The sequence below is a fragment of the Paramacrobiotus metropolitanus genome, unplaced genomic scaffold (assembly GCF_019649055.1).
Source record: "Paramacrobiotus metropolitanus isolate TYO unplaced genomic scaffold, Prichtersi_v1.0 Parri_scaffold0000020, whole genome shotgun sequence".
Lineage (NCBI taxonomy): Eukaryota > Metazoa > Tardigrada > Eutardigrada > Parachela > Macrobiotidae > Paramacrobiotus > Paramacrobiotus metropolitanus.
The window spans coordinates 78,511-90,904 of NW_026570240.1; the positions used below are offsets into that span (position 1 = coordinate 78,511).

General features: G+C 39.9%; 2 protein-coding genes across 4 annotated transcripts; one reads left to right on the forward strand and one right to left on the reverse strand.

Annotated features, from left to right (window-relative positions):
- Positions 1-222: 222 nt before the first annotated feature.
- LOC129586203 (endoplasmic reticulum lectin 1-like) lies at positions 223-4,028 on the forward strand. 3 transcript variants are annotated; one of them, XM_055479270.1, is made up of 15 exons: positions 223-781; positions 896-1,048; positions 1,327-1,407; positions 1,467-1,541; positions 1,635-1,698; positions 1,767-1,807; positions 1,892-2,018; positions 2,115-2,211; positions 2,283-2,412; positions 2,612-2,839; positions 2,899-2,958; positions 3,045-3,166; positions 3,221-3,298; positions 3,360-3,441; positions 3,543-4,028. In XM_055479270.1, the coding sequence occupies exons 1-15, from the start codon at positions 596-598 to the stop codon at positions 3,651-3,653; spliced, it is 1,635 nt and encodes a 544-aa protein (XP_055335245.1). In that variant the 5' UTR covers positions 223-595; the 3' UTR covers positions 3,654-4,028. The 3 variants fall into 3 exon arrangements, with proteins under 3 accessions (XP_055335245.1, XP_055335246.1, XP_055335247.1); XM_055479271.1 differs by having other exon boundaries at positions 3,233-3,298; XM_055479272.1 differs by having other exon boundaries at positions 929-1,048.
- Positions 4,029-5,422: 1,394 nt separating this feature from the next.
- LOC129586324 (visual system homeobox 2-like) lies at positions 5,423-11,423 on the reverse strand. The gene is made up of 5 exons (XM_055479483.1): positions 10,711-11,423; positions 9,951-10,044; positions 9,753-9,876; positions 6,343-6,526; positions 5,423-6,128 (listed from the first exon to the last, which is right to left on the reverse strand). Exons 1-5 carry the CDS (start codon positions 11,228-11,230, stop codon positions 5,731-5,733), a joined length of 1,320 nt encoding a protein of 439 aa, XP_055335458.1. The 5' UTR covers positions 11,231-11,423; the 3' UTR covers positions 5,423-5,730.
- Between the last annotated feature and the right edge of the window lie 971 nt (positions 11,424-12,394).

Below are 12,394 nucleotides of genomic sequence, written 5' to 3' on the forward strand. Positions count from 1 at the left end.
CCAATGTCTATTAGGAGTGATGGTGCTGCTATCGTGAGTTTGAAATCAGTTTTTGTTTGTTTTTATTTTACCGTATGGATATATCACACGTATTTTAACAGAGTTTTACCATAGCACTATGACTAGTAGCCACTACTCTACGAAACAGTACTTACGAGTTACGACTTACGAGTAACGAGACTACGAGTACTGGACTTACCTTAAACTTTAAAGTTAAGTACTTGTAACAGTAAGTTGTAACTAATTTCGCTATCTGACTAGTCATACTAGGTACTTTTATTTTAGAATTAATAATTTTGCAATTTTTTCATTCTTCGTAAATTAAATGTAATTATAATGTATGAGCTGGAATCTTGAGTCAATGGGTCTTGGGTCTTGTGGACGCTTCTGACAGCGAGCATTCTATCCTGTGTTTCTGTCGTAATTCCCAGGAGTAACTGATACTGGTTGGCAATAAATTCGTTCTATGATTTGCGTATCCATGTTTTTCTCCCACGGAGAAACGAACCTGTAACCTCGGATGATGGATGTGTCAGCGTACCACTGATGACATGACAGGAGTTACGGACTCAAACAAAATCACTGCAGTGCGAGAATGCGATCGTCCAAGAGCCCACGATTGTTTTTGCTGCTTTGCTTCGGCAACGGAATGTGGTGCAGTTATTTCCTTCTTCCGTTAGTTTTCTTGAAGTTCGGGAATTTTGCAAATGCCGTTCAATTGAAATCCTTTCCTGATACCAATTTGTACGATTTCGAATGGATTGAGCATGATGCTCAACAGGTATTGTAAAAAATATCAGCAGGCTTTAGGATGTTGTCCGCTACTGAATTATTACGTTTAATATTTAGTTACTATTAGCCAATTCTTATAAACTCAGTCAGCATCATGATGTAGATACGGGTGATCAGCATTTTTTTCGCTCTCCAGAAGCGAACGCCAGAGGAGATAGCGAGATTTCATGGTCCACTTGCTATGCGTTCATCCAACAACGAATCCTACAACTGCTACATTCCGAATTTCGTGGAAGCTGTAGGACAAACTGAAAAGGTAAAAAGGTATATTGCATTTGGGAATTTATTTAAAATTTATTTATTCAAAATTTTATTTAAACTATTAATGTTCATGTAGGGCCAGACATATCAGTAATGTGTGGTTCCTAAATTTATAAGAAAATGCTTTATAAGTTTCTTATAAGTGTGTTTTGCAAGTGTGCATGTGTTAATATTTCACCGTAAAAATGGGCCAAAATGACTTTTGATTCCAGTCATGCTTTTTTGCAAACGTAAACGATATTTCAGAGTCATGCATTTTTTCTGTGTTTTCAGAACGACGATGCCACAATTCCATCCTTAACACCGGAAAAAGTTTTGCAGGCTCTGATTGATAGAAAAGTGTGCATGTTGAAGGTACAACGCTTAATTGACATCTTATGCTGACCTTTACGGCTTACGCTTTTTGTATTCAGATAGAAGGATACTGGATTTACGAACTGTGTCATGGAAGACATCTGCGACAGTTTCACCAAGAACTGATAAAACCGGTAAGCACGTGCTAGTCTGTTGTATTACAAGGTTTTTGCATGCTTTCAAAAAGTTAGTATTTATAACGTTCTTACTGTGGCTTTCGTTTTTAGAAAATATTAGCTGTAACCAAAGAATACATGCTGGGACTTGCTCAAACAGATGCGAGCACTAGCGGTAAGAACGAAAATTTGTTGTGTTATTTCAAAGCACATTAAAAATCAGTATTGTACTTTTCTCCTTAGGGGGTTCTAAAGAGAGTGGTGTGGACATTGCAACGGGCAAGGTGTTCTATTTTACAACGCTGTGGTTTTGTGTACATCGAGTTGCACACGTGGATTGAGTGTCTTACGAATGCTGTTTTATTCAGTTTCCATTACTTACTTGGGACGGGAAGGATCTGCCGTACTTCCAAGCTGTCTATGATCAGGGAACGCCATGTGATCTGCGGAATAATGAACCAAGAACATCAAACATTCGATTCGTATGTTTCGAAGGTTAGTTGGTTTCTCAAGAGAGGGAAAATAGCTGGATGGTTGCTTGATTTTTGTGTCTCCAGTGTATCTGTACCGTGCCAATTGCTTGTGCTGCAGATGCGCCAGATTCCATTTTGCAAATTAAGGAAACAGCGACATGCGAATACGAAGTTGTTGTATCCGTCAGATCGCTGTGCATCGTTCAAGGATTTGCGTATGCGATTTCATTGGTTCATGTTCAACATCCTTTTCTAGTATTATGTATAGCATATGTGGTCGTTGCAGACCCAAAAAGACGGTTCTTCATAAAATTCAGTGCTATGCCAACTCACCTTCGTATATTACACCCGCCGGAATCAAAAAGATGCACGATGAAATTTTCTTATCAAGGGGACATCTTTCTACAGTAGAAAGAGTAAGTAACCACCGTTTTTTAATTTTTCGGAAATAATATTTCTGTTTATTTTTATGTTTGAATGGTCATCGAATATCACAGTTAAGGAAGATTGTAGAATTCACTGTGGGTTTGGTCAGTTGATTAATGACGAAACATGGAACAGTATGACAGTGAAAACTTTGTGATATAAAAGCCCGTTGTGGAATTCTGATTACAGCGGAAAACGACCACTGATTCAGATGACTTGGATGATGGTGACATCGAAGAGGAAGAAGAGCCAGACACTGCTCCTGAAAATACCAAGCTGCCGCTTCCGCAAACTCCGTGGGAGCATGCTGCACCGAGTCCCAGTCCCAGTAGGAGAGTGGCACAATATTCACCGGACGAACAAGACATCCTCAACACTCTTTCGGACTTCATTGATGGTGCATTTTGTGTACACGGGGTAAGCTACTGTTCGCTGCATGAATTTCACTCGAAAAGCGTTGCTCGTTTTGTTAATAGGGCTCTGGATATTGGAAGCATAGTTACTGTTTCGGAAAAACGGTGATTCAATATCATGAGGCACGTAGCCAGACATACCTGCAATTTTTGCGCTAGCTGGAATGAATTATACTGGGACATGGTTGCTCAAGTATCCTGTTTTATAGGAAAGTGACGGAACTATGAAGAATGAAAACGTGATAACTTTGGGTGTTTGGGATGAAGCTACCCATCTAGAATGGATTGAACATAATCCACAGAAGAAGCCCTCGTCGAAAACTACTATAAAGTAGAAGAATAATTATTTTTTCTTGCTTTTGTTCTTTATTTGGTGCCTAATTAGGAGCTTCTCAAGCTTTTATCACGATGGAGACATTTGTGATCTCACTGGACTTCCTAGAAATGCGGAAGTCAAGCTCAAGTAAGGGAACTTTTCCGTGATCTGGATGTTCCTGCTTTGCAGGCTCTGGCTGCTTTTGCAGATGTGTTAATCCTTCCGATCATACGTCTTCCTCGGTGGCTTTGTACCTACTGGAGCCGAAACCGTGTTCCTATATCCTAGGGGTAAAAAATATCCGCGAACTTTGCGAAACCGCATTGCTACTGCTAGTATTTATGCAGAAGCAGTTTTGAATTATTCTGATAAATGATAATTACGATTGCAGGTGGAATCACGGATGTTTTGCTATCTCATGCCATATGTGAACTCTGAGGGAGTTGTGGACGTCAAGGCATTTAAAAGAGACGTTCAACAGAACTATAAAGAGCTAAATTGAACGCTTTTGCATCTGGCTTGACGTTTTTTTTCCGTACAACATTGGAAAGCCCGCTGTAAAATTTTCGACTAAACCACTTGTGATTGCTCCAAATTCTGAGTTTTGTAAAGTTAGTTAGATACTTAGTTACTTCTATGGTCAATATCGCTGTCCGCCTGATGCGATTAAGATGCGACAGTAAACTTTAGATGTTTAAGAGTTGTGGTTTCAACGTGTCGCTGATGTCTCATTCAAGCCGGCCGGTGTGAAAATTTCGTGTACCGTATTCCCATCTTGCTGGATCATGGTTCGTTTGATGCATTTGATTTCGCTTCGATCTTTATGTGTACCGCGGCAGTAATTTGCACTAAAGTCGCAGTGTTTAAAAAATTGGTTTTAAACGTATACCGTACCGATTCCTGGATCATTTTTTTTTATTGCGCCTCGTATCAAATTTATTCACTACAGTCTGCAGAATAATCATCCTTTCTTGATATGGGTTTTGTGAAATTTGCGATTTGCACTTGTTAGTTGGCATCAATCTGCTAACGAATAGTTACACCACTGTAGGTATGACCTGCCACGCTGCCACTGCTAGCGGAGCGACATTACACCTGCGCTCGATTCAGGAATCAGGATGCTGCCAGGGATTTGGCATTTGAGCGTACACTCACGTACAGATGCATAATTTGACTGTCAGATCTCCTATTGTACGCCAACGAGCAGGGAATCTGTCAGTAATGTTCAGGCAGCGTGCTCCGCATCTACGGAACTGGGTAATGAATGACAAGTTAATTATTTGTGCGACCGAACACATTCAGTCCATTATGAGAAGGAGGAAATCCCTTGAGAACAGCTGCCTGATTCGGAGGCCGGAGCGATTGCGCGCTAAAATGCCTCAACGTGTCCCAGTGCGCATTGTATGCGTGTCCGTGTCGCGTAGAGAGAAATTGCCTGTAATTGCTTCCGCTCATGAAAAATGCATTTTGTAAAACCTGTATTACGGCAATTATCAATTATTTTTTATTGATTTGATTGTTACGGCCACCCAATGGCCAATCAATTAAGAGAATTACTTCCAGTGTGACATCGCCTTCGTGTTATCGGCTGTTATTATGATTTTGGTGCGAGGTGACAGCTTTATTTGTGCGAGAGATGGCTATTTGATTAATTGATCTTTTGCGTGAAGTGCCTTAGTTGCGTATTTATCTTGTTTGTTTTAGACTTCATGACATAGCTTTGCGCAGAACCATCGTTGTATAAAAGAACGGAATCCGCACTATAATGACCGTGCTTTCAATATCTCGATTATATATATTTACGTTACTAATAAGTCAAAGTGTCGCACGACCGTTGGTCTCCCTATATGTTTAACAAGCATAAATCTACATACACAAGCAACGTAGTTATCACCAGTATCCTCGTAAATCAGACAAATTAGTCATGAAAAAACAGGTGCACTCGCATAATTATTGTTACTTCCTGTACGAGCATACATTGACTATGTCGAAAATTACAATTTTTGCGCGGATATACAGCGATCTCGGAAAATCTCTGGATATTCTTAATAGACGAACGAAGTTTACTACAGAACCTTACTGCATGCATTTGCACAATCACTTCCGTTTTAAAGTATCAGTATGATCATTATCTATATGTATTAATTTTTACACCGTTGAAATACAATATCACATGTATGAGTACTTTAATTAATAGTGCCGCTGACAGCCTTTAATAACTGGTTATAACCGAATTCTGCAGAAGTGGGTTAGAAAGTGACAGTAATTTGATTTTAATACTTATTTATACTTTGCCTTGTGACAGTAAACGATTCAAACTGATTGCAGTGAACAAAACAAACATATAATCAGCAATAGAGATGATTTAATCCTGTGGGTAATTCTAAATCATGCAGTTGCAAAATATGAGATTCAAATAATTATGGAGATCAGTCGGATTTTTGGTCGATATATAAACATAAATAGCAGAATTAGTGCCTAGAAGAATTAGATTTTGCCGTTCGTTCTATACTGTAGGTAGTAAATTCAGTTCGATTGAAATCGGATGAAGATATTCGAAATGTATCTACATATACCGGCTAGTCCGAATTATCATCATCCGTCTTATTGGCATCCCGAACTATGGCTAACACCTGGTTGCGTCGATGATCATTGATGTTGTTAATATTGGATTTTCCACCGGTATCTCCCATTAAACGAAGACAATGTTCCTGTGCTTTGGCTCGCAGCGATGCAATACTGTTTGAACGGATTTCTTCCTTTTTCTGTGAATGTATAATAGTATCGCCGATGCCCATTTGCTGATCTGCACCGTTAGCCGACAACATGCCAAATTTTCCTGCCAGGTTGATGGGACTACCGTCAAAATCATCGCTGGATGCACTGGTGAGTTGTGTGTCACACCCATCGCGACTTCCGTTTGTCATGTCTTCGTTTTTGAAATGCTCCGCCGCTTCCAGGGATTTTTTATGCATCCCTGTCGATGTCAGTAATGTATTATAAACCATGCATTGGGCACGAGTATTGAAAACGCTCTGATTTGGAAGCACTCGTATGCAGGTATGATTGATTACGCGTAATACATAATTATGTACTACAAAAATGTAAATAGGAGTCTGGATACATAACTTTAACTAAGAGTCAAGGATACATATAAAATATAATAAAGCATATGCATTGTTCAAACTTACCTAGTAGCCAGGGTGCGCAATTATCGTTTGTAGTTCCTTCTTTTGCTGTTTTAAGAATAGTTTCCGGTAGGGGCAGTGAGTGTCTAACCATAGCCCCGTATAGTCCATACTCTGCCATGATAGTGCTGTTGCCCCAAGACTTGTTGGTTTTTCGCCATTTGGCTCGGCGATTTTGGAACCAAACCTGTAAAAACGCTTTATTTACAGTTTCAGGAGATTTCTTTCGGTTTATTCCTTGCAGTTGCATATACCGATAACTGTATGTTGAAGGTGTTTACAAAGTTGAGTGCAAGATATCCGCAACGTTCCCTTTAGCGAGCTAAAGCAATCGCTCGTCGTGGATAAGCTAACTAACCTTCAGCGCATGTTGCACTAAATAATTAAATAATTATAATATCGTACTCATTGTTGTGTTCTAAAGCTTAAGTGCACCGACATCCCACATCGTAAACTTTATAGAATTTTATTTTCACATCGTAAACGTACAAAATAACAATCTTGTAACAAAGTCGCCTTTCAAACTTGCAATAGGACCCTTTGTAATACTCTTTTATCACCCAAGTATCGTACAAAATATTCACAGAACATGCACCCTCATTAAGGACCTATAGTGCGAATAAAATGTATGTGGAAGGGATGGCAGGTCGTTACTGACGACGTAACGTTAGTGTGATAAAATTACGCAATTTATATGATACTGTTCGCCTACAATGATTAATTCTAACTTTTGACTTCTCGTTGCGCTGCTAGAACTAGCAGTAATACGTACTATGTCATACGTGCAAAGCGTAGGTTTTTGTACTTATTAACATTTTTTTCTACATTTGCGATGCTCACTACACTGGCAATCGTTCAAGTACAAATACGTTGCGGTCATGTCATACATGTAAAAGAAGATTTATAAACAATGCAAGAGAATGATATGAGGGATGGAAGCTGCATGGCATACGCTGATGGTAGAATGCTGCCCCTTTTAATCTGACGCTATCCCTTCGCAGGCCCTCTGTTCGAAAGGTCATACGAAATCAATGCCAATGCGAGAGTTTTTAGTGCAGTGCAAACACTCATTAACGGAATGTTGTAGAATGAGTACAGCAGTTGCGTCTCCTTTTGCAAGAAAAACAATGAGTGTATCGTTGATCTAATTATCATGTAGGATTATAACAACGCGTTAAGCAGTTGTAGAGACAACCAACAGTTCTCATATTTCCCGATCTGCGCAGACACCGCTGCAATGCAATTTGACGCGCGACCGGAAGCGCAAGCGTTCCTCATTAGCCAGTTTGCGCAAGGCTTGTCACGATTTCCGCTAGAGGAATTGATTGTTAATTAGTAACGGGATGCCATCACAACAGGCCTTAACAAGCTGGGTTGGGGAAACGGGTAAAGAAAATATTGTAGTTCACGTGCCGCCATACGGCCAGCGCTCTCCATGAAGCCATGCAAGAGTTATAGCATTTAAATTCAACTTTATAATGATGAACCAGTACCGTGATACTAACATCAACAGAAATAAACTCGTAATTATTATAGTGCCATCATCTAGAAAGGTCAAGCTAAAAAGTGAAAAATAGATTCTGTACATGAGATTGCAAGAGGTCACTGCGAAATGATTAACTACTCAGTAGGTATTATACATTTTCGTGAGATACAGTGCTTTAATATGTATCTGCTGTATCTTATTTCCACTCTCAGTTAACTATGAGCTATAGCTACTATGAATTCACCAGATTAAACTCAATTTAACTTGTGGTGAAATGCTTAACTAATTTTGAGAATTTAAGCGCTGGAACGCTCAGATTTACAAGTTTTGCAGTAACAATTGACCGAATTCCGTATCTTTAAGAGGTTTTGTCAGTTACTATAAGCAATAAGTCTAGCTAATATGTAACCGCGGCACTTAAATGGTATGTTGTGATACTTAAACACAGATGTATTTGCACCAGTTGTTACAAACCGCACTTGTGGCTGGCAAGTTTGTTTTTTTTTGCCAGTGAATTCATATGGATGATTAACTCTGTAGTGGTCGGCTTAAACTGATTAAGATGATGAGTGCTGTTCTCAATTAAATAAGTTTCACTATTAGTTTATTCAAGTGTTTCCTCTACCATGTTGTGCTGCCGGCCGCCGGCGGAGCCGGAATATATGTACATGTAACCAGTGTACATTTCTGTCTATCAGCTCGTTGTCGTACTTGTCGTGACTGCTGGACCATCATAGAATACGGATCGAGTATTCAATGAAACTTTCATGGTACATTAGCGCGTATACAAGCTAGCCTCTTATGACCATTTTAAGACATTTACGCTTGAACTTTGTTAGCATAAATCGCCTAGTGGAGGATGCTGCAGTAGGAGTTGTGAATGCGAACTGTCTTTCTGCGTGGAGCGTGCGCGGAAATGCCAGCACTCGTATCAGGCCAAGCGAATGGGTCTAATTGAATTTCGTGCTTTACAGTTTGCTTATCCTAGCTAACAGTAAAATTAGATTGATGATGGAAAATGGCAATTTCGTTCAAGGATGATGATTATAATGGGTTACGATCATATTATTTTACTCTGTCGGCTACCTCTTCATGAAAGGCTAGTCAAGGCTATCTCGAGCATTAAACGAGCTAACCAAACGGGAATTACTGTCTACTTCCTCTTTTCATGCCTAACAATCTGCCCGGAAAATTATTGCTAAATGAAATGTTGCTTAATCTCTTGAGATGATTTAATCGATATAATGCAACACTAACAAGTGCACCATGACAAAATATCCCTCACGCTTAGCAGTACCATAGCTGTGAACTGACCCGAGCGCAACAGAAAAATCAAATCAGAGGTGAATTTATAATATAGCCATTCTGCAAAATAAATTTTCGTAAAGTGCCATATCGTTTTTGACTTTTTGTTCCGTTCGAGTTATCTGTTTTTATGCTCACTACGTTAACGCAAATCGAACGACATAATTTAATCCTAAGAGTGCGCTGCCTGATTATTGTCTGAAACTCTGGTGGTACACTTCTGTAGCGATAACCGATCAAAAGGTCATCGCTCGCGACGTAATCTGATGTCTAAAAATACTAAATACAAATTATCGTTATCTGGCGAGAATTGTTGATTTATTAAATCTGGTGCAAGTTACGGTAGCGTATGTTAATAAAGAAACATCAGTGGTATGCACTAGGCACGTTGTAGTTCTCTCAGGTCATTAGCGCTACCAGAAACTGAATAAATGCTTAATATTCGTGCTCTAACACAGGCAAATAGTAGTAAGGCACCATCTAGCAACTAAAAGTCCCATTTACGATAAAACATTCCTGAAATACTTTTATTTAATAAAAAAGCTCGCGTAAATACAGAACTGTAATTAAAATGATTTCGTAAGTAATTGTAACGAACTGTACCGTTGCAAAGGTTTCTTACTTGAATGCGATCTTCAGGTAAGTCCGTTTTTAAAGACAGCATTTCCCGTGCATATACGTCCGGATAATGGGCTTCTTTAAAAGCTTTTTCCAGCTCCTCAATTTGATAGCTCGTGAATATTGTCCTAACGAGTCGGAAGATCCGATTTTAAGCATGTCACTTGTAAGTCGGCTATTAATTCATGTATAAGTTACAAACCTGTGTCTTCTTTTTTTCTTCTTTTTCTTATTATTTAAGTTGCCGATATGATCAAAGGCTTTGTCTGCTCCCGCGAGTGTTGAATCGCCGGCAGCTGCAATCAGTCGACTTGGTAATATCATTCGTACAAATTATTTGTACAATTATTTTAAAGGATGAATCTGGGTATTTGTAAGAGTGTACATAAGGGTACCTATGCAAGTCATTGAAACGTAAGTAATGATCTCTGCGGTTCTACCCAATCGCAATCCGGCAGTAAAACAGGTAGTATACAGGCAGTAAAAAAATGTGAGCAACATCGCGCAACGATGCATGTGTTACAAGTTCAGAAGGATTTCTGGTGAAGTCGGCTGGCCACGTGAATGTCACAAAACTGCGAATAAATATTTTTTGTTTATATTAATTTTGTTATTGCCGCGTGTAAAGCCATCGATCGTTGTAAGGTCCACACTCCCAAGCGTACTCATGTAATGATTTGCTACTTTTTAGTTAATACTCTTGATAAGTCTAACGCCACCAACTTTTCTGATTAAGTGTATCAGTCAAACCGGTAAACAGCTGCGTGCCTCGTATTATGCAAAATGGTTAATCATACTGACCGCTACAACTCGTTGCGCTTTATAATTGCATTAATGTACTGTAGTTTAATCTCGGTAAGTTACAAGCACACGCACTGGTGACCCTGAATATCAAATAATTTATTTTACGAGTTCCGTTAACAAATGGTCGGACTGTAATAATTTTTGACAGCTAAATTAACCTGTTTGAGAATCCCGGGTGCCGCTGCAATCTGGAAACGCGGTAAGGAATGGAGAAACGTGTTGGGCATGTGTCTGCTGGAACGATGAGGGTCCGGAAGCAACGTTGGGGATGTAGCCGTTCATGAGCTGGGCCGGATTGGAAAAGTACATTCGCGCCGCGGCCGCATGGTGTGCACTGGCAGCCGCTGCGTGATCGGCGGCAGCGGCGGATAAACACGATGTGACGTTGACCGGCACTGTGTGGCTGGGAGTGTGGGCAGACGAGTAGAATCCCGATCCCGGTCGGATGCCACATACTGCATGACCTCCGGACGGATGTCCAATCCCATTAACTGCTCCCGTTGCAGCCGAATGAGCTCCATGATTAATGCCAACGCCGTCCGCTCCCAGGTTAAGGCCAAGAATGTCTTGAATAGCAAAAGGATTGCGCTGGTTTCCCATGGCATTGTTTAAACTCCCGGGATGATTAGGAATATGTGCTTGCATGCCCGAAAAACCCACAGACGACACCAAGTTCATGGTTAATGGTTTAATTGTTGCAAACAGAATTCTGCCAAATTTGCTACATATGGTAGAGGAAGGTTTTGCGAGTTTACATTGTATAGTAATTTGTACCACAGGAATGTTCAGTTCCTAACGTAAGTTGAAAGATCGTCGTCAAGTCTAGAGTTGTCTAAGCACTTGAAACGGGTAACAGATAGAGCTTATGATTAACTAACAATCTCGCTGTCGGAAACGAGATTCCCCTGTGTTTTTCACATCGACGGAACCCATAGCTATATTGGTTGTTGAGAGTTTATTAGTTATTTGCGCGCTGCCACACATGAGGCGCATACTAACGGTATGTGCTACCCTCACAGACAGTCCTGATTGGCCGGTTCTTGTGCAACAAGCCGGCCATTTTCGCTGGGGGCTGTCGCTGCATGTACGGTACCCAAGTACGCAGCTCAATATATACCAACTTGACGGTCGATCGATGCTGTACTTTAATTGTTTTAGTTTTTCAAATAAACAGGAAAAATTAAAAATAAAAAGATAAATATTGAGTTAGCAGTGCTATTAGCACCAAACGAGCGTTGGCTAATTTCAACAGGTAAATTGTATTACTAGTAGTACTATTTTCCGTGACATCAGAAAGGATATTATTGATTAAGGTAGGGCGGCAGGATTGCCGTTCTAGAAAACTAAAACTAACATTAAGTTTTATGTTTACAGATAGCCAAAAGGTTTAGGTGACGGTGACTAAAAACCTATTCGAAGAATATGTTGTATTGGCTGTTCATCTCGTCACACACATGTGCATGTGAAATGGACCCCTGGAATCTGTACAACCTTAAACTGTTAACGTAATCCGATTGCTTTATACAAACAGAATTATGATGCAACTGTTAAAAAGTTGCTGATGCATGTATGGTATTAAAGTGCGATACTCCAGAAGTCCATGGTCAAATTTTAGTACGTCTAGCGTAAATAACGAGCAAGCAGGTGGGGCACAGTCTCTTTTGGTAAGAAATTTAATTTTTTCACTGGAACCGTGCAACGTGAACTTAAAGAATACTCATATTTATCTGTCATCCTGTGTTTACCGAAATCTACCTTGAGTAAAGTTAAGTTGAACTGCATACGATAGCGCCTTGGAGAAATAAGCATAGAAGTACTTCGTAGCCGATTTTCAGTTATGTA

What these genes read in the sequence shown, in the direction of transcription:
- LOC129586203 (XM_055479270.1), top strand. Translation starts at nt 596, where the DNA reads ATGCGATCGTCCAAGAGCCCACGATTGTTTTTGCTGCTTTGCTTCGGC. An exon ending in TGGACATTGCAACGGGCAAG is followed by an intron (nt 1,808 to 1,891) that starts GTGTTCTATTTT and finishes TGTTTTATTCAG; the next exon opens with TTTCCATTACTTACTTGGGA. An exon ending in GTGCATTTTGTGTACACGGG is followed by an intron (nt 2,840 to 2,898) that starts GTAAGCTACTGT and finishes TTTTGTTAATAG; the next exon opens with GGCTCTGGATATTGGAAGCA.
- LOC129586324 (XM_055479483.1), bottom strand. Translation starts at nt 11,230, where the DNA reads ATGAACTTGGTGTCGTCTGTGGGTTTTTCGGGCATGCAAGCACATATT. An exon ending in CACCCGGGATTCTCAAACAG is followed by an intron (nt 10,045 to 10,710) that starts GTTAATTTAGCT and finishes GACTGATTGCAG; the next exon opens with CTGCCGGCGATTCAACACTC. An exon ending in TTGCGCACCCTGGCTACTAG is followed by an intron (nt 6,129 to 6,342) that starts GTAAGTTTGAAC and finishes TGACATCGACAG; the next exon opens with GGATGCATAAAAAATCCCTG.